We start from the raw sequence: 22,359 nt of genomic DNA on the forward strand, positions 1-22,359 counted from the left end.
GGGAAACGAATACAAATGCATTCGTTTCCTTCACCAATCACACAATGGAAATAGAAACAAAGGTCTTGCATGCCATTTACATATATTTCGAACTTTTTCCGCTGGTGCCTCATATTCTCAGTTGCATTGGTGCTAATCTATACAACTCAACTTAAACTCCGGTTTCCTTATACGTGACTAAAGTAATATATCATGTTTTTACAATACATGATTTTGTGTATTGCGAATAATTTCTTACATTTGTTTAAGTGAAACTTCTTTAGATGCACCCCAGGCAGTTTTCACATGATAGTAACTTGTATCCGTGGATTGACAAATATCGCCACGAAAATGCGACACGAAATGATTCATTGCCCCCACCATTGTAGCACTCGTACCAGACACGAGCGGCGCGGCATCGTATGTAACAGCAACGCATGACTCAATCAGTACCCCTACAGCGCAGCCACGGTGTAATTCGCATGCGTGTCGCATTTACGTTTTAGATCGCTATATCTCAGCTTCTGGCAGTCCCATTTAAAAAATTTAAAAACCAAAATATTTCTTGCGTCATTCTGTACTGTACTTAATAAATTTCGACGGAAAAAATTATAATTCAACATGCCGAAGACTAATAGTGAGCGTTGTAAGGCGTATAGAGCTCGTATACGTGCAATGTGAACACCGAAACCAGCTCCATTGAGTACAAAGGAGAGATTTATAAAAACTTGTCTAATAAACTTGTAAAACAAGTGTAAAATATTAAACCGCTGTAATATTGAAATAATAAACGTTTCAAAAGATTCTAAAGAAGTTCAATTTAACTTCCGCTATGCGTGCTCGGAACACACACAATATATATTTTTTTAGGTTCATATTTTCTGCTTCTGCATCACTTACTGAATCTCAAGTTCACTGTTGTAAAGAACAAAAGGTATTACTTTGTATTACTGTAGGAAAAAGGTGGGTTAAAAATTATGAGTGGACTAACGTTTGTAGAGGTATTCTGTATTCTGCATTATATCATGACGCTTTTGATGTCTTATAAGTGGCAACAAAACCGCCATGACATAACTGCAGAATACGGTGAATCTTTGAGAACATATATTTGATATAATGCACTAAATTTGTTTTTAAAAAAATTAAAAGAAACGTAGTCATACAGTTTACTTTCACTTCAATGCGTATCTATTACAGGATTTAAATTTATACAATATTTTGAAAGACTAACAGCATAAGATAAACATGGCCGAAATTTATAGCTTGCCTATAATTCCCCATTTGAATATGAAAATGGGAAAAGTCGATGACCTATTTTTTTTTCAAATTCTGCTAACTTTGACAATATTCCACCTGCATGAAGCAACGGAAAATTATTTTCGATCGAATGTTCGGCTTGGGTTTCATTATAAAATTCTACTAATTAATATTAATAAATCCAGATAAGGAACAAGGGTAACGTTTCAATGAATATTAAGGTGCAGGTACTGCACAATTTATAGTATATATTATTGCTTTGAAGATGTTTGAACTCAAGTGTTATTTCAGACTGCAAACTGATGCAACAATTAAGCAGGACGATTTAAAATCTTATAAACGTTGAAGATTATTAGACATTATATTACGGTTGAATTTCTGGGAAAGCATTTATAGCTCTATAAAACTGCGAAATAATGCTGAATATGCTTCATGAGACGATATTGAACATGGGACAAAAAAAATGTTAACAGCAGTATATACTGTTAAACAATTCTTATGATGCAAGAGTATCTCAAAGAGGATCCGGTTTCAGTATCGAAAATATCCTACAAAATTACTCTCATTTCAGTTGCTTAGAACAATAATAAAAGAGATCTTCCTTTCCATTAAGCATTTCAGGTACTGCGCCTAGGGCCTACGAAGAAACAGGGACACGAAAAAATATAATATGAAATAGGACTGAACGATTTTATTCCAGCAATAAAATTCTAAAAAATAATTTTTAAACACAGATTTCTAACATAAATTCTTTCTTCGTGTAAGCTGTGGAAATAACTTCAAAACCAAGTTTATAGAATCCGTTTAGAATTTCTTTACAAACAAACAAAACAAATTAGTTTTAATGCAATATGTTTTACATAATGTAGTGAAGAGTCGGAATAAAAAGAGTTCTAAGGGCATACGAATTCCAAAGAAAGAGTACCTAGGACCTGCGAACACTCAAATGCAGCTCTGACATTAATAACAGTAACACAACAGTAAATGTATGCAGTTTTAAGCGAATGAAATATTATTTTTTAACTTAACCATCTGCTGTCACCGTTTTAGGAGTTCAGGAATATTGTGAATTCTTCTCTGTCTTCTTCACACATGTCCCGTCCCATCATTCGGCCATGTCTTTCTCCCCGTGGGGGAATACATGCCCGAATCGTCTACTTAGTACAGAAGGTGTAGGGGGGCAAATTTTTACTAAAGGAATTGATAAATCTTAGTATTTATATTATTCAAAACCGACTACTGTTCCAAGAACGACAGTTTTTCAAAATATCAATCCTATCTAATGGTTCAAGACGTGTCATAGGTGATGTAAATCTTATTAGATTTGGTATCTGTTATGCGTGCTCATGGGGAGGTTATAGACTCGGCGGTATATTGCCAATGAATGAACTGTAAGATTGAACAAAAAAAATAATTAAGTAAAAAAATAAAATAACAGCTCGTATGAACCCAATGGGATTTGCGGTATTAGATCGAGGTCAAGAAATGTAACTAAAGAATTGTTTGTTTGTGGGTTTAATCATTTATTTTTTTACCAACAGCTGTAGATATCGTCACGAAATTAAAGATGAAAGGTATTTTCCAGTCGACATGTCCGCAAAGTCAACAGAAAATTGAAATTTCCATCAGAAATGTAAACAATTTCTTTCACTAAGTGAAGCGCTTCGCTTATCGAGGAATACATTTTTGAATGTGCGTTCAAAATCTACAAAAAGTACTTCTTTTTTCGAAACCAGTTAATTGAAAAAATTCCATTCAAAATCTGTATAAATCTATAACGTTTCCACCAGTGTTACGCTGAATATTTAGAATAAACGCCGAGAAAACTAAAGCCATCAGGAGTCCAATAAATTACACGCATTCAATGGTTGGTTTGCCTATTTAACGGATTAAAAAATTATGCCCATGATGTGAAAAAGAAGCCTCCGCATAGTTGAAGAATAGCGATTGTAATCATTATGCTATCGCCGAGAGCTACCTAATATGTTCTGCTGCTCCTTGTGTTTAAAATATCTGATAACTAATCATTATTCCTATTTAAAATCATATTTCTTTAGTCCATTTGTTCCGCTATAGGTATACCGTGTCTACCAGCGTGATACCACTAAGCTACATATTACAGTACAATTATTTAATGAATGAAAAAATGCTTTCCAGTTATGTAAATGGAGTAATAATCACATGTATTATTGTGTAATCATTATTAGTGTTCTATCTTTCTATCTCTTTGGTACCTTTAGTCAAGAATGGAACAACAAGATTTGCAAATACCACCATGCGAACCTTTTTACTGAATTCTGCGAAACCTCCACAAAACTACACAATGCTCGCCATCACGCTTCACTCAGTGTGTTTCTTTCGCGTTCTCTGCCTTTGCACAGTGAATCTCTAAGTGTTACCGACAAATTTTGCGTGCTTTGGGATTTAAGATGTTCTGGGATGCTGAGGAACATTGCTCTAATCAGCTGTAGAGGGAAATGAGAACGTTTTCATAGAATGAACCATGGATAACTAACAGTTGCAGTTGGTTTGAAAAACTGAGTAATTTTAGGTATCGTTTTTGAATAAGAAAACAAATATTGTTACTTTGTTTTGAAAAATACAGCATAACGCATAAACCGAGGAACTTTTAAACAGTAATTCTCTGTCAAGAATGTTTCTAATGCTCTCTGCCCAGAAAGAGGTATATATCCCGCATGACAATAGATTCTTGCAACATGATATATTTTCAAGATAGTGAAAACGGGCATATTTTTCTCTTTAACGATTCTTTTATACTTATATCCTCTTTGTTTCTCCAAATGTCTATTGAAACTGACTGAAATGCAATACTAACCTAATTTAAGTTTCTCCAACTACTGATCAGTCTGGTGTTTTCCCTTTCTCTCTATGATTCACCAACGTTTAGACCATCGAAGCAATTGGGATTCCATACATCACAATTTTATATCAACAAACCTCAGTATTCAAGTTTGTTGGGGTAGTTTTTCATTTTATGTTACTTGAGGGAATTCAATGACATCCAGGTAATGCTCAGATGGTGCCTTTCCCACAGCGGGCGGATGCGATGGGACACGGTAAAAACTGTACGTCATTTAACAAGTACCACGTCGATACAGAGTTTTCCCCCTATTGTTCCGCTACCTACTCTTGTTACCAGTCCCACACACACAGCACTTCTGCAGATAATTGAATTTCAAAGAACACGGAAGCTGCATTCATTTTCCTAGTGCAAGCTTTCTGCATAAACTTTATATTCTTTACAGCAGCGAGTGTAGAAGAGTGTTGGACGTACGCTTCCCAGTGCATTAATCTTGCCTGCAACGAAATGACAATATTACTTGAAGCTCTGTTATAGATTACTTCTATCAAGAGGGAGGGGAGCAGAAGAACGAGAGGGTTCTACATTTTTTCGTTGATGTTTCACTAAGAATTCCCCAACAAATAACGTATCCCAGGAAGTATTTGTTTATTTCTCTTTTCCAAAATCGCACACTTTAATAGCTTTGCTAGAAAGCTGCTGGCTCTCTTTTTCCATATTCCTTGAGGTAGAAAGAAGCTTAACTAGAAATTATTCGTAATGATTTCCTAAACAGAACCTGGGTAAATACGATCGGCTGCAAGAATCGATGATTTTCTGGAAGACAATCAATAAGAAGCAGAAACTGCGAATCAAGAAACGACGATGTGTGAGAAAAACAAAAGGCAACCAGGTGGTTCTAATTTTAGATAAGTTGTTTGGCTGCAGCATAAAGGGTTAATAAGACGAGTGTGATTTAAATTTACACACATTTATTTATATCTCTGGACCTTTCTCTGCTCTTTACATTTACTTAGTTCATTAGACACTAGTAAGGACGAGTTTAGAATTAATATTTAATTACTATTCACCGATTTCTATAAAAAAAAAAGATAAAACGCCTTGTCAGTCCGTCCAAAATCGTCATCCCCAGGTTCGCGTCTTACCCAGCTCTGGTATAAGAGATATTTATTTGCGGGAGGTTTTTAAAGTGCAGAATAAACTTTATTTCTTCACAGAATTTATGAGTCCTGTTTTACTGATAAAACAAAACTTATTTTATTCATACGAGAGATTACAGAAATAAAGATAAAATTATTTTAAAGAAATACTAAAGGAATTTAGGCAGTTACGTGCTACATGTTTACTTACGTAGTAAATAAAGAGGGTTTACTAACAGACAACGTTAACTACAAAATCATTTTGTAGTTGATATTTTTGTAATTAAACAAGAAAAAGTCATTTTACATTTTCTTGGTTTACTGGAAATGCGCTTATACCCCAAGCTAACGTGTAAACTACTAGAGAAATGTATTTCTATGACATGATATGCATAGTTATTTGTATAAAGTTAAACTAAAGTTGTCTCAAAACAAAAATGCAATTTTGTAGTCAACGTTGTCTGACACTGAGCCCTTGGATATGTAGCATGGAAACATTATGTACATAGCAAATGTTCAGAGCTTTTATCAGGTAAACAAACCAATAATTCACGTTGATGAAAACGAAATACGTTTAAGATACAAATGAATTTATGAAATGAGCCACGTATCTCATTCTATTTGAAGATGCACTTGATTATTTGCCACCACAACTTTAACAGAATTATACACATTTACTCTTTTTGTAGCAATTATTTCGCCCATAACATTATACTTAATAACTTAATATACTTAATAACTTAATAACATTATTAAAGATAGTAATAATGAAAATGAAATTTAAAAAAATGGTGCATGTGCCAAGCATGTGCGGTAGATGGCTTTATGTGAAACATCCTTCGCGTTTCTTTTAGATATTTTGATTTGTATATATTGATTACGAAGTAAAAGCGCTCTTGTATTGTAAATATTTTATTGCTCATTCACAAATTTCCATAATTTCAGCTGGAAGACATGATACGATGGATTCATGATAGCTAAACTAAGGGACGTATACTTTTGATTGCAACAAACTTGAACAGCGGTCTTCCTGAGGACAATTCCAAACTCGACCGGGCTCAACGTAAAGACGAGCCATTCGCTACGATTAGACAGCTCGGTAAACATACAGTGTTCTTGACAGTGTTCGTTATATAAACAATAGTCGGCGTAACGAAAATGTGCTTTTGATAATTTAAACTCATCTGTTCCGCAATGGGAGAAATATTCCGTTGTATATAATTAATACTCTCTTCGGGTACATCATTGTTAGATAGAGCGGCAATGCTGGTTGAAGGCACTGCTAACATTTTATTTTCTGTTTGTCTTTTACGCAATCTTGATAGTCGTTTTTGTTCTCGCGCACTCATTCCTACCTTCCTCTTTATTTTCTTAGATCTTATCGCTTTCATTCTTTCTTGATATTCTCGAGACCGCTCTCCACTTGACTTCGGTATCGTTGAACGTTCAAATTTTATTTTCGAAAATTATTTGTTTTATTGTGTTTTCTTGTGAAATTGGTTCACTAGAACTCGACTTATCGTACCGGTCACGAAAATATGGGTCAGGCGCTCTAAACACACTACCGCCGCGTCGAGTGTTCAGCACAGACTAGTGGGAGCACGGGAAATTCCTCTGGCGGAAGGCTCGGATGACGTAATCACTTCCGTGACGCATATTTTCATGACCAATCAGATTTACTCTGTTCAAATTTTTGCAGGTTCCCGCAAGGATGCTTCACATCAACTAGAAGCAACACAAATGAGACTTATAAGACTACATTAGGCATTACATGGCTAGACCATCAAAGAACTTCAGATATTCGTGAGAAATTAAAAGTAAATAATATAGTTTATGATAAAAACGGTATCAGGAAAAATGAATCAGTCACATAGAAATAATGAACACAAATCGGATGCCAAAATTAGCACTTAACTGCTGATCTACAGGCAAAAGAGATGTCGGCCTCGGGACAACGATAGCGAGATCAAGACTACCTCCAAGAGCTACAACGGAACAGGTTTTAAAAGACCTAAGCTGGATCATATTCATGATGACGTCAAACAACGAAATTTATGTAGAATTAACAGCAGAACAAGAAGGGGGACATGGATAGAAATATAACGAGAAGAATGAAGACATCCAATCAAGACTACGGCTGCTGAAATATTAATGTTCTGGTGGCTAATCTCAATAGAGATCGTACCACGGCGAGACGAAAGCAACTCTGTCTCGCGAGGACTTCCAGCGCGCGAGGCAGACTTTGCACCGTTACGATAGACATAATTACAAGTTAAAGGCATAGCCCATTGGAACGAGCACAGTCAAAACTCCCTGGAACAAGCACGTAGATCCAGAACTCCGGTTCCTTTCGTACTTCGCAGGTTACAATAGCAACAGTTGCATTAATCGGGATTGCGACCTAAAGGCATTCAGTGGACCAAGCACATGAATCCACACCTGAAGTACCTCTCGTACTTCGCGTGATTACTTTTGCAACGAGTAGTCCTCTAGTAGGTCAAATTCTTAACCTCTCTCAATATAACAAATATAACAAATTGAATATAACAAAATAAAGAAAATTGGTCTTAAGCCTTCGCCATGATAGTATCGGTGTAAATACACCATAGTTAACTCTTAAAAGAAAAAACTATGATAGGAGTGTAAAAACGGCATCATTTTATTTGTATCTCATATTGTGCACCTCCTTCACAACGAGTTGCCATGTATTGCACTACCTCGAATAAGTAACGCTTCACTAAAAGAGAAAAATATTGTTACTTATTCTCAGTGGGCACCACCACCCAGACGTGCGGTTTCAAGGCTTCTCTTTTAGTTTAGGCGGAACACATTTTGAAAACCAGTTCTCTGTAAAGTTCAGAATTTTGAATATTTCTTAATTCGTATTAAAATATTGTTAATGTATCCCAAAGACCCTCATCACAGACTTCTATGTTTACTTTTTGTCCCTTTTACATAAAAAAAAAAAAAAATACAAAAAATAACGAGAAAATCATAAACATCGTAAAATTATATTTCTCATTAAAATAGCTTACGGTACCCCAACAATCTCTGATGGAATTTTAGGATTCCACAGAATCCATTTTAAAAATGAAACGTGAACCGAGAAGAATCAGAACTGAGAATCCAATGGCTCACTACGGCCCTATTCCTGATGAATTCTTAAAACCAAACAAATGAAACAATACGGATAAACTGCGATTAACAAAATAAAGAAATTTGGTATTTGGTATGTTGAAGGTCTAGCGGCTCCTGGGATTTCTCCCATCTCCGCGGTGTTCTCTGTATCGGGTGATAGTACATTGTCAAGCCAGAGATTTAAAGTGTGTGGATCGTGTATAGTGTAGTCTGTTGTGCCCATTGTTTATCTAGCTTATTGGCCATCGGAGCCCTGATGGGACCGGTCGTTGCCCATGCCATCAATAACGGTAAAAATTTGCACGAGGCATGTTAAACAACATAAAACTCCTCAATTCATCTTAATACATCAGAATTATAGGGGTTAAAAATGATTACGTATTTTCTTAGTGACCCTCTATTCGACCAGATGTCATTTTTCTAGTAGATGGACTGTGTTTGAACAGAAATTTTTTTGTTACATTATAACGATATTATAAATCCTCCACATATAAATTTATTCCTTCAATCAGCTATTAAAGCACGTTAGCTGATTTTATGAAGATAATAGTTGTTAAAATTGCAAAAGCAGTTTCAACAACTATTTTCAACTATTACCGTCTCACGTGACATTCTACGGAATACCCGAAATTTGAATTATAGAATGCTTTCTTGGGAGCACTGGCTGGATATAATTGCCATACCAGTCTGTGAAATGTATAGCAGGCAATAAAGTATAATAATACTGCTAAATAACGCATTATATATTACTTCTTCTACAAAAAATTCTTCTTCTAGAAAAAATTACTTCTTCTACTAGAAATAATGTAAAAAACACAACTATGTTAATTCCTACAGAACTCTCGCAAGGATATTTTGTAGCCCTACACAGCTGTTAGTCCCCTGATTACTCTGAGGGCCAATCAATTAGCAGTTCAAAGACGTATTTTTAAATAAGCCACTAGATTTCGATGAAGGAATGGATCAAAATCATCAATGCACATTTAAATAATGTAGATGACGTTCTATTTTTATTTGAATTTAATAATTATAAGGTAATAGAATATAATCATACGGACGTTATTTTCAAAGATGGAAATTATCTCTGGAACAACACGCATCCTGCTTAAAGTATTGGATTATTTATCTCAAACAACGTAGACAATCTGTGAACTCTTACATTGAGCAGCTGTATATAGATGCTAATTTTTATCAATAAACGGATTATTTAAACTATTAAAAAATTATAATAAACATATAATTAATGAAAATATACAAAAAAATAAATATAAAATTTCATCTTGGCATACTAAAAAGTAAGAACATTCGACTAAAATGCATGAACTGGAAGTCTCTTTATTCGTTTTATTTATTCATACCGTCCAATTTATCTCCTAACAAGAAGATGGAAAAATACACCGGGAAGATAAAGAAACGTTTCTTCAGAGGTTTTGCTACATCTTATTTAGAATATCCTAATTATTTATATTTTAAAATATCGTGTACCGCCATCCTTATTTCGTGAATACTTAAATTCCAGAAAGCATCATCATCAGTACAAACGCACTCACTAGGAGATTAATTTGTTACCCCAGAGAAGCACATTTACCGAGACGATCTGGGAATAGTTTTGTGTGAGGGGAATACATTTTCTATTGTTAGGTAATTTAGTTTATCCATTAAAAGGCTCTCTCCTCCGTTCTCCACGAAAGAAGGTAATTTCGCTGTTTCCCTTCCTATGTTGCTGCCTAGCTAGAATTGTAAACTTCACTATTAACAGCCATTGGGAGGTTAAATCAAAAAAAGAAACAAGGAAAAATCAACTACGACATTTTAAAAAATTGCAACGTAATCTTTTTGTAATCATCTTGAATGTAGAACCTACCTAGACGAACACACAAAAATTGCTTTAAAATATTTCCTATATACATATATATATTTTTTTTTTTCATGGTAACTACATCTAACAGGTCAGCATTCCTCACTCATACACTAATCTACTTATATATATATATATATATACTGCTCAACAAAATTAACATAACGCGTGGAAAACGTTGTATAACTCATGCTTCTTGCGATTAAACGAAAGAGAAATTTTAGTGCAGTGGTGTACCATACAAGAACGATGAAATGAGGAAACAGCGAGAAACGGACAGGTATAACACACATTCATTGTTGTATAAGAATTATCAAAAAAGGTCAAATTACAGAGGTTTCACACAAGGTGCTCGAAAATATGGTCACCTGTCATCAGTACGGTGTATGATAATTCCAACGGCTAAACAGGCCTAACAGCGATGAACCAGGCTCAATATAAGGTATCTGTGAGATTCTGTGACAACAAATCCAATTCTTCTATCAGCGCACACTTCCGCTCACCAAGTCACCGAGGAGTTCGCTGTCGGCGTGCAGTGTGGTGCCTTGGACGTCGCACATCCTGATGATCGGGATGGTCATGACAGTCGTTGGATATCTTCAGTTTCATGGTATTCCACCACTTGAGCTCTATGTGCAGTGGCCTTGTCGTGCAGGAAAAAAAAATCTGGACCAACTGCACCCTAAAAAGTTTCCCGAAGGGTTCGAGGACCTGTTCTCGTTACCTCTATGCAGTTACGTTACCCCTATCAAAAATATGAAGAGGGATGCGGTCGTTGATCGTTATTCCTCACCACACGAGAACGCCGCCTGCACCGTAAGTTTGAGGTTGGAGGGATGGCACCGCACTGGTCTTCGTCTCCAGATCAAATTACACCTAGAATCTGTTTGGGGGCAAAAACGGGACTTATCAGAGAACAAAACTGTACCCCATTTGTCAAGGCTCCAAATCACATGGCACCAGTTTCGACGAGCTCTGCGGTGGCTTCCTTGATTAGAATCCAATTGAATTGAGCCTTCTTAGCAGCACATTCCGGTTGGAAATGTTTTCACCTGTGGTCCCAGCAACTTGAAGAGACAGTTGGTGACCGAAAATCGTATGCCTCCGTCTAGCTCTTAGAGACAGATAGTGGTCTGTTCTAGTTGATCAGCCCTCGGCCGAACTTGGCCAGCTCTTTACCCCAGGGGCTCACATCTGGGGAGTATGGGCTTGGCAAACCCAGAGTCCTGAGTTGGAAATCATCATTCTTCTCTCTCTCTCTCTCTCTCTCTCTCTCTCTCTCTCTCTCTCTCTCTCTCTCTCTCAGGGTGACTTTGGAATTTTATTTTATTTTTTTTTTGGCTGGTGCAACATAAACCTCAAGCTTCCTTGCATCATATGGATAATAATAATAATAATACTTTTCCTCTTGGAGCTATTAATAATAATAGCTCCCAGAGGAAAATAAACAACCGAATCTTCGATGAGGACCAAAGAGCCTTCTACAGGAAAGTGGGTGAAGATCAATTATTAGTATTAGTAATGGCCGCATGGTGCAAGAAAGCCTATGGCTTATGCTGCACCAGCCAAAAAAAAAAAAAAAAATTAGGAAACGGACCACCTGAGAAGAAGACGATCGAAGAGTTCTAGGGAAATATCTGGAGCAGTGAAGTAAGACATAACAGCAGAGCACCCTGGATAGAAGTAGAACAGAAGAAAACGAAGAACATTCAAGAAATGAGAGAGTGCGAGATTCGAGAAGTAAAACAGTCGATCAGGAACACCCACAACTGGCGAATCTCGGGAATTGATAACATCCACAACTACTGGTAAAAGAAGCCCACCTGCGCACACAAGCACCTAGCAGAGAAGGTTCACTCGAATGACAAGCACCCCGGAGACAACACCGAAGTTTTTCACTGAAGGAGTCACATGTCTGAAATCTAAGGATGAAGATAACAGAAACCCGGCGAAATACAGGCCAATCACATGTTTCCCAACGATGTACAAGTTCCTGACCAGCTGCATAACTAAGAAGATATCGGACGACTTAGAGAATCAGAACATAATGGCTGAACAGCAGAAAGGATGCAAGCGGAGGAGCAAAAGATGCAAGGAGCAATTAACCATATATACTGCAGTTATGGAGCAAGCCTTCAAGAAGCACCGCAACGTATACACGGACTACATCGATTACCGCAAGGCCTTCGACTCCGTACCTCATAGCTGGCTGACAGATACCCTGAAGATCTACAAGGTCAATCCGATAGTGACAAACTTCATAGGAGCAACAATGGCAATATGGAGTACCACCATTAAGGTCGAGAACATCACAACCAGACCAATCCCCATTAGAAGAGGAATCTTTCAGGGAGATGCTCTGGGCCCACTATGGTTCTGTCGAGCACTGAACCCGCTATCCACCATGCTCAACGGCAGCAACTATGGATATAACTTCAAAGAAGGAAGAAAGAACCTTCCTTCTTTCAAAGAAGGAAGAAAGAACTCTACGCGGCAACCGAGAAGAAACTCCAGCAACTACTCCAGATCACCGAAGAATTCAGCAAGGACATCAGGATGGAAATTGGTCTAGAAAAATGCAAGACCCACACACTGCATCGGGGAAAATTAGTTGGCCGAAACTACCAGCTGCTGACTGGTAAAGCGATGGAAGCTATGACAGAAGGAGAGACCTACAAATACCTAGGGATGATGCAGGCTCAGCATTTATTTAAGAGCAAAAGGAAATCAAGAAGTGCCTGACCGAAAAATATCATCAGAGGCTCAGAAGCCTGCTGAAAGCAAAATTGAACGGAGGGAACACAGTTAAAGCATAAACACCTATGCAGCTCCAGTACTAACATATACATTCGAGGGTCATAGATTGGAATGACACCGAGCTAGAAAATATCATGCGAACGACAAGGACAATGATGGCCAAGAGTCGCCAACACCACCCGAAGTCAGCAGTGGAGAGAATAACAATACCATGGAAACAGGGAGGAAGGGGCCTGATAGACCTGATAGAACAACAGAAAACAGCGATAGTTAACCTGAAGGAGTGCTTCGAGCACAACACAGCACCACTCCACAAGGAAGACAGATAAGTGGTTTTCTCCACTCAACCTAAGCGAGGAATCCCCTCCCGCCCAGACAGTACAAGAAACTAAGTTAGAAAGATGGGCAAAGAAGACACTCCATAGCAAACACTACAATGACCTCCATCAATATCACATCGACACCATTGCTTCCAATGCATGGCTCACAAACGGGACGCTCTTCCCCGAGACTGAAGTATTCATGCTGACCATCCAAGACCAGGTAATCAAGACTAGAGACTATAGAAAATACATCGCAAAGGAGCCCGGAATGTCAGATGACACATGTTTGTTCACGATGCCACCTGGCCTCAGAAACGATCCAACTCATCACTGCGGGTTGAAAGGTGAGCACCCAGACTGAATACACTCATAGACACAACCAGGTAGCCAGGATAATACATCAGAAGCTAGCGAGGAAATACCAGTTGACCAAAGAAAGTGTACTATACTACCATACTACAAGTACGAACCCCAGGCAGTTCTAGAGACCCGAACCCACACGCTGCACCGGGAAAACGCCATAATAACGGATAAGACCATTCCGCACAATAGACCGAACATAACCCCTGTGGATAAGATGGAAAAGGCTAACTACTTGATTGACATAGCGGTGCCGAACACTAGCAATGTCCATAAAACCCATGAGGAAAAAGTTAGGAAGTACACGAACCTGAGGAATGAGATCAAGGAGATACGGCATATACAAGAAGTATCAACGATCCCAATCATCGTGTCAACCACCGGTTTGGTACAACGACTCTACATAGCAGCCTAGCAGCAATAGGTCTCCCAGAGAACACCTACAAGGAACTACAGAGATTCGTAATCCTGAACACCTGTAAGATAGTCAGAGATTTGCTCGACCGACAGTAACGCCAGACGTTACAACCAACCAGTGTACTTGGTAGCAGTACCCATCACGGAGTGGAACTCCCCAATCAGGGAGAAATAATATAATAGCAACAACAACAATATTAATAACAACATTTGGAGCGAATGGTTGTGTGAAATGGGAAGGTTTTTTTAAATAATAATAATAATGGTTCGTGCCTCCTGAAACTGCTTCCATAAAAAGTGTAAAGTGGATTCGTGTCTAACGGCACCAGGGGTTCCCAGAGATTTAAAAGTGCAACTGCTTCCATAGTACCGAGACGACACTGTGTGACACATTAAGCGAATGTGGCAACTTCGCATCCGACTGCTCGGCTTCAAGTCGTCCAACGGCCCGACATCTCAACGAATCATCTAGACAACGATGACTTCCCATCTTGAGTACTGGAGATGTGGCTATCCCACTGAGCGAACTAAAAAGCGGGAATGAAGTGATGTGGTCCCATCCCGTGTTTTTATAGGCATGCATACTTTGCATAAGGTGGTAGATCTATTTCTATTGGATACTCGGAATTTGCATGCCAGGATGCCTATGATAACAAATATCCTCCTTCGGCGACATGCACAATGAAATATTCATGAAAAACATTTTTTTCTGTTAGTGGAGGCAGGATTGTTGCTACCAGTGACCAAAAGGTTGTTGAAGTTAATAGAGTTTGCTAGTAATTAATATATACACACTAAGAAAATGAAGGTTGATTTTCTTTAAATCTTCTAAGCAGAGAACCATTTGAAGTAAACAAAAGAGAAATGACACTAGAAAACCCTCTACGGAGAAATCTCATTAGTTAGAAACTTGTCTTTTTTTGCAACCAGCTTTATTAATTAATTTACTTAGAAGCCTTGACCATACTACAGTCGTCGAGAGACGATGGAAGTTTACCACAAAATTTGTTACATTTAAGAAAATGGCAAGGATTGTTCCCCCACTCATTACGAATGTGGGAAAAAATCTCATGTGCAAATATACAACTAAGCATGTCTAGCAGTTATTGGTGACGAAATTTGATGTCCATTTTTTTTAAATTTTCAGATTGAATGGCTCCATGATCGGCACACTATCTTTTGTAGCCTACTGAACCAATTATAAGGGATTAATTATTATAAGCATGCAACCAATCAACAATACACAATATCTTATTTAAAATGCCCTTTTTATTTTATTAGGAAGGGCATTTTAAATAATGCAACCAGACCATTGTACTACACATATTTGCAACATTGACATGTAACTTGACACCAATGCTTTCTATCATATGGTAGTGGAGTTCGATTAGGTCGTTTCCAATTAAATGACGAAGCAGCTAAGGCTATGACTCGTAATTTAATGTCCCAATGCCATGATTTCTCTGTTCCTTGTTTTGTGATATTCGAAACCAAACACTTCTGATCCGAGACCAACTCATTATCTGTGTGAACCAACGCATTTGGTTCACACAGATTCCTTTAATTCGTTAAAATACTTTCATACAATAGAGATTCCAGTTTCGCTATTTGTTCTTTTTAGTTTTCGTTATTATTAAATCTTCATCTCGGTTTATCTTAGTGTTTCCGATTGAATTTTCTTGCTTGTTCGATCAAGTTCAATGATAACAAGCTTTACGCTGATTGATTCAGTTAAATTTGTTTTCATTATGCATTGGGTCAAGTTGAGTTAAACAAGACTGATTTCTTTGTATTAGATGCAAAATAACAGAATAAACCTTAAAATATTAAATAAAATTACAATAAAAAACGCCACCAGTAACCAGTTCTCGAATCAGCTAATGGTTGATACCACGTGAAACTGCTCCAGAAATGGTAAATCTTTTAGGCTTAACTTAAAGATTGTTACAATAATTATCTCTTTATTCAGTTTTAAATTCTAAGACTTAGATAGTGCAAATGCAAATATTTTAGTAGTACTGGCAGTTAAACTTCCAAAATAGCACGTAGTTTAACTTTAAAAAAAATGCTAAGTGTAGCCCACTTAGGCTATAATTAGTGATGGACATAATCGAATGACTTCAGTAGCAATGATATGGAAGGGAGTTACTTACTATAAAAGGACGAGGGAAAATAAAAAGCAAAGAAAGAGAAAGAATCTTCTAGAATCTAGATCGTTACAGCTATGAGTACATTCATAATAGTTCATTCCTCTCTTTATTATACAGTAGACTCCAGTTATAACACTCCTAAGTATAGCACTCTTCCATATTTGGTCCCATGGTCAAGCCGGTGAATGCAATCTTAACGTCTACAGAGCTTCTGGTTCAAAATTCTTTCCAGCTTATATTGCTTTTTTTTCTTTTCTTTTCGTTTTTTTTTCAATCAAAAGCACTAGGGAGAACTCGGCCTCCGCATAGCGGTGAATCAGTCTGATGCGATGTTACTGTGAATAACTGAACTGTAAGATAAAATTTTGCCCTATTGTCCAGGATGTTATGATTATGTGAAGTCACTGCGTCCATTAAAAGAACATATAGTTGGTAATCCTCATGGATAGCACAGTGGTTACAATCACTGTAATTCGGTTCCCGTCAAGATTTGAGAAATTTTAGGTGCTTTTTCATTACGGGAGGTCTGATTTTTCATCCAGAAAAACAAGTATACTCCAGCCACACAACTTAAAGACGCAATATGCAAGTTCCTCATAGACTTTCATTGCTTTTGCACAAAAACAAAACCAGCAACAACAAAACAAATACGTCGGTTCTTCCATCCAAAGATGCCTTTCTAGACTAATATACCCCATATGCGTCCCTTTCCATAATGTTATCGGGTAAAATGCCGTCTTCTTTGGTTCCTACTCTGTTTTCGATCACCCAGTAGAGAAAATCTAGACTCATCGGTAGACAAAAGACACACCGCATTTGGTATTGGATCCATGCTGTCTACCCCAATTCAGCATCTTAGTTGTGTGATGTAAGCGTGGGAAACATAGCCAGCGGTCGTTTTGTACAGAAGTCATTCTCCTATAACCACTATTTCCAAACAAGGACGTTCCAGTAGCAGCCTCGCGGTTGCTAATGGAACATCTTTGTTATTTCCTAACGTCAGCATTTATCACATCTTGTAGCAATTCCTGATTCTTGAAATCTTCTCCTACTCCGACGTTTGTGGACAAACACACGATCAACACTAGGCCATCTGGATCCTTTAATCTTCCTAGCCTCCAGCCTTCCATACAGCGCAAATGTTCAAGCACGTGGTTCTTTACAAGCATCCATTACACATGAACAATCTTATCACCTTCGGTTGGTTCATTGGAAAAGAAATAAGCTCTTCCTTCCTGGGGTTTCATTTTGTATGCAGTTTCATTATGCAGTTTCTGGACAGGATACGTTGGGTGCTTGCCACCATGAAATCAGGCCAAGTTAATTTCAATGCAACATACAGAAATCAGCGCAATCTTTGCATCCTTGTTATCTGTTTTGTGAGTAGTTTTAAGTTTCGGAAACGAGCACACATGTGCATAATAAATGAAATTCAGAAAGAAGTAATTCCTTGGATATTACGAACTCCCTATGATAGCACAAAAACGTGAGCTTAGAAATTGGAGAGCATCAATAATTCAGTAGAAATCTGCAATCACTGTGCCTCAAATTGAGCTGGTATATTCTGTTTGAGGATATTTGTCATCAAATCGCATATATCAGCGAAAACGAAGACCAGAACTACACCAGACATGAACTCCCTGAGGCGTGAAAAGGCAATTTGGCATGTTTGAGGGATATATTTTCCACTTAACTTGAAAAAAAAAAAGTCCGGGTGCATTTACCCCAATGATGTAAAGACCCTGACAAAGGAGGAGGGGGAGTAGGCCAAATCTACAAAGTTTATTCGTGCCGTAAATCGCCCTACATCATGCGTAGTGACTAACGGTTGCTACGAGAGTTGTTTATGCTCCCTTCTTTTTTCCATTAACTTCTTGGGCTGTTTATCACAGTTGAGGAGTTAGCGTTTACTAATTCTTAAACACGCCTGCAGCAACACTGGAAGCTTAATAATAGCATATTTCATATCTTAGCAGGCCAGTTGAATGTTACGTAATATATATATATATATGAACTGTAAAACTATGCGGAATTATAACTGTCTTCAAATGTACTTTCGTAAGTGCTTCCCAAAACGAAAAAAAATTTTCATTCCCTCGCAGTGTATTGTAAGTTATTAACTGAAACGTTGCTCTATAGTGGTTAGTTGATTGTTACAGGGTTTTAGGCGCATCAGCGATTTATACCACATTGCGCCGTGTAAGATGTAAAATCTTACAAATTTAAAGTAAAAATAATTGTTTTGCTAGAAGTAATGTTAAAATTTGAAGAACGTTAGATTTAGTGATGGGATAGTTTAAGCGTGAGAATTAAGTAGCAAAGGGGTAAACTATCAATTCCCATAATACAAGGGAGCAAACAGGGACAGCGGGACTAGATAAAGGGCTGCCATTTGAGAATAGGCGTGAAAAGGGTTGCTTGAGAACAAACGATGGCACGAGAGACAGGATTAGACAAAGCGCCTCCTTTGATCTATAACACCGTTAGACTAAAAGAGGAAGTGAGTGGACGTTCAGGGTTCGGGTCACAATTAAACGGCGTCAGGCTGACAGAACTTTGGGTGTTGGGATACTTGTAGAAAGAAAGGTGTGAAACGAAAATGAGTGTTTGTGGAGATTGCCCGTGGACATGAAAGGGTCATACTGCCTGTGAGAAAAAAATAAGAAAGTTCGAGAAAAGGGCTGGTTTGCGCGCTGGGGAGACAGCTTGGGAGAATGGTGTTAGTGAATGGAAAGGAACGTAAATTTAAACAGAAAAAGAAGATTGGTTGGAGTACTTGGGGGGGGGTGACAAAATTGAAGGGAAGAGTGAAGTTCGAGGAGAGAAAAAATTGAGAGAGAGAGGCATTCTGTGTCTGACTTCTGTGTGATGTGGTCAGCGGAGAGAAAGAGTTGAGGGGAAATATAGTGATGAGGATAGAGTCGAAGAAGAGAATCGAAGTGAGTTTATCGAAAATGTAAGGGTGTGAGAAAAAGAGATGAACGTGTAAGGGGTAGTTAAAGGGAGTTCGTTAAACATAAGAATGAAAGAAGAAGATTTACATAGATGACTAAGTTCACCGAGGAAGGCGATAATATCCTAGAATAGCACTGGAAACAGAAAGCAGCAGTCTTGAAAAGTAGCCCTGGAAACAGAAAGTAGCAGTCTTGAAAAGCAGAGTAGCAGCCCTGGATGCAGTAAGAAATATCTCTGGATGGCAGAAGATAGCAGCCCTGAATGAGAAAGAAGTAGAAGGCCCTTACGAAAACATCCCACCAGAATATAGAAGTAAGTGCCAAGTTAGAATAAGCACACTATAGATTATTAGAAGGCCTATAGGGCGATAATAAGAAAATTAAAGAGGAAGGTCATATGATTAATATACCCTAAGATATATATGTATATGAGTTGAGCATTGTTATTAGAACGTAGTAATGAACAGAGAAATAGAAGGAGATAGTCAAATTAAATATGAATGAACGGATGTAGAGTAGCTATATTAGACGGGTTAATTCAAAAAGATAATTAAGGTGAATACTAGCATATAAGATGATCCAAATGTATTATGGCGACTAAGACAGAAAAGATTTTGTGTTCAATGCAGGTATAAAACAGATAATTAGGATAAATACTAGAACATAAGGTGGTTCCAATTGTATCATGGTAACTAAACCAGAGAAAAGGTTTTGTGTTTAGTGCAGCTATAAATTAAATTGTATAAGAATGTCGAATAAGGAATTGAGTGTGATCCCTAAATGGTTATACATTAGAGAAGCAGCCCTGGAAACAGAACGTTGTTTTATAATAATGGAGATTAATGGAAGGTGTTAAGTATCCTTGTTCTAACTAAATGATGTATATGAATATCAATTAATATAACGGAACAGTTCATTTAATGTACCATATATGTTGCGTTATCTTACCATATAATGTGCATAATTATCTTTAACTTCATTTCATGTATATACATATATGTAATAAAGAATTGTATATAGCCTTTAATGAAGTTGGGGAGGACGATGATCATTCCAACTGTGCTACCACGAGGGCCTGTTTCAATACTCATGCACCTACTTGTTTATACTTTTGATAATTTCCATCTACATATATATCGCACTGAACATGCAAATAAATGATATTTGCATGTTCAGTGTTAATGCCTCAGTAGCTGAGCAGTCAGGAATGAGAGTGCAATAGTACAAGTTGAACATACCTGGATTCAAGCCCCTGACTGCTAAATACAATCAATCTTCCACCCGAACTGGATCAGGGCGGCAGATTATGGTCCATTTCCCTCAACATGATTTGTTGAAGAGGTATCTATCCTATAGTGGATTGACAATAGTTGAAGATTAGATTTATTTTATTTAATTATTTATATTAATAGATTTTAATGAGTTTTAATAATAGCTATTAATTCTCTCTTCACCTTAGTGCTACCTGAGAGAGGCCCCATGATTTTAGGTGCAAGATCGCGATATCAAAGTGGTGATGCTCTTAACGTATCCTGTGTGGCAGCACAATCCAGACCACCAGCTTTTCTTCAGTGGAAAGTTAACGAGAATGAGGTAATGTACAGACAAAAGTTTGTATTGCTCATTGTTTTTTTTTCTTTTTTTATGTATCCTTTTGATGCATAATTTGAGGGGGAGGGACGCTCTATTGTAACTTTGGCCGGGAGAAAGAGTTAATTACGAGTGCTTAACAGTAAACAAATACTTTAGAAAAGCTATTTAAAATGTTCTAGCGATTATTCAATTTGAGAAAGAAGCGAACGTTGTTTAAATGCTAACAAATCGAATACAGCATGCTGAACCCACAATAAGAAAAGAAAGCAAACAAACTGGAGAAAAATAAAACTTCTCATTTGCGATCACGACAGTGGCAGTTATCAAAATAACGCAACGGATTTTAGTAACAGAAAATTTGTTTTTTGTCTTTAGAATTTGTTTAAGTTTTGCCCGTAAAGAATTCCATAATCGAAATATTTAAAGGAATCAGTTTTAGTGGATTATAAGTACATATTAAGAGGAGCGTCTAAATACTGCATTGAACTGCGAAGGAAAACTCAATTTGTATCCAAACTTTTTTCATAATTAGCTCACATGCTTACGTATGCAGGTAATGTTCACGCTTTCAACAGAACTCAGCAGATGCACATCCAACGAAAATTCCGTTCACGAATTGCGTTAATCGATATTTCAAACAGTTATCAGCGACTCCTTACTTCATGATTTCGTACCATTTTTACGTTCTTCTACGCTAACTCAATTAATTTCCTTGTTACAACAAAGCAATCAGTTACATAAGCAGATCGATTGATGTTTTACCTTTATATTTAAAGATTTATTCAATTGGAACTGCAAATGTTCCACTTTTTTATAATTTTATATGTCCTCTTCATCTACTCCCCATCAAACAGGAAATAAATCGGGGATAAACTACTTGAACTCTACTATTTAATTTTCAGTTCATTTTATCGTTTATATTTTCTTTGATATACATAGAGAAAGAAAGTTTCTCTATGTATATCAAAATTAAACATCAATTAACCATCTGTCCCTCCAATTTAGTTTAAATCGCATCGCATATATTTATTAATAACGCTTTGTCAATCCTCTGGCATGTGACCATTTAAATATCTTTTTCGAATTCATGCATTTCTAACATTTATAAACGGTAGTCACCAATGAATTATTCACTGATCGAAGGGCTTACTGTACGGGGTAAAAAAAAACAAGTAGTTCTCTTTCAAAAATGTTTAATTTAAAAAAAAAACATGACGTGATGAAATTAATCTTTTTTACTTGAACAGCGTTAGCACTTTTAGAAACTACAGGAATTCTGATAACAAAGTAACGTATACAGACGGCACTGTATATGGAGAAGACTTATTTTCGTAGAGAATTATTTCAGTGCGAATTAATTTAAACCTTGTCAACGTTTCAACAATGTTTTAAAACGATAATGTCCCCCCACACCTACGTTTGGTTGCGTTTAGAGCAGTGGTTCCCAAATGTGTGACTTTTTTGTGATGAAAAATTAGGAAAAGCCATTGAGTTTAACAGCAATCACTCTTTGCACAGAAACTGCTATTGTAGTTATATTATATCAGTTGATTCTGTTGTATCGATGGCCGGAATTAATGTCGAGTAATTGTTCTGGATATCTGCACATCTGT

The 22,359-nt window shown here is 37.2% G+C and overlaps 1 protein-coding gene across 1 annotated transcript in view; it reads left to right on the forward strand.

The window, feature by feature from the left end:
• LOC150089285 (uncharacterized) overlaps positions 1–22,359 on the forward strand; it is a 612,288-nt gene that overhangs the window by 523,228 nt on the left and 66,701 nt on the right. Inside the window, exon 4 of the mRNA XM_090389933.1 lies at positions 20,613–20,746. Coding sequence (XP_090246059.1) covers positions 20,613–20,746 — 134 coding nt within the window. The remainder of the gene's footprint in view (positions 1–20,612; positions 20,747–22,359) is intronic.

The sequence above is a fragment of the Mastigoproctus giganteus genome, chromosome 2 (assembly GCF_048544385.1).
Source record: "Mastigoproctus giganteus isolate SK-2022 chromosome 2, ASM4854438v1, whole genome shotgun sequence".
Lineage (NCBI taxonomy): Eukaryota > Metazoa > Arthropoda > Arachnida > Uropygi > Thelyphonidae > Mastigoproctus > Mastigoproctus giganteus.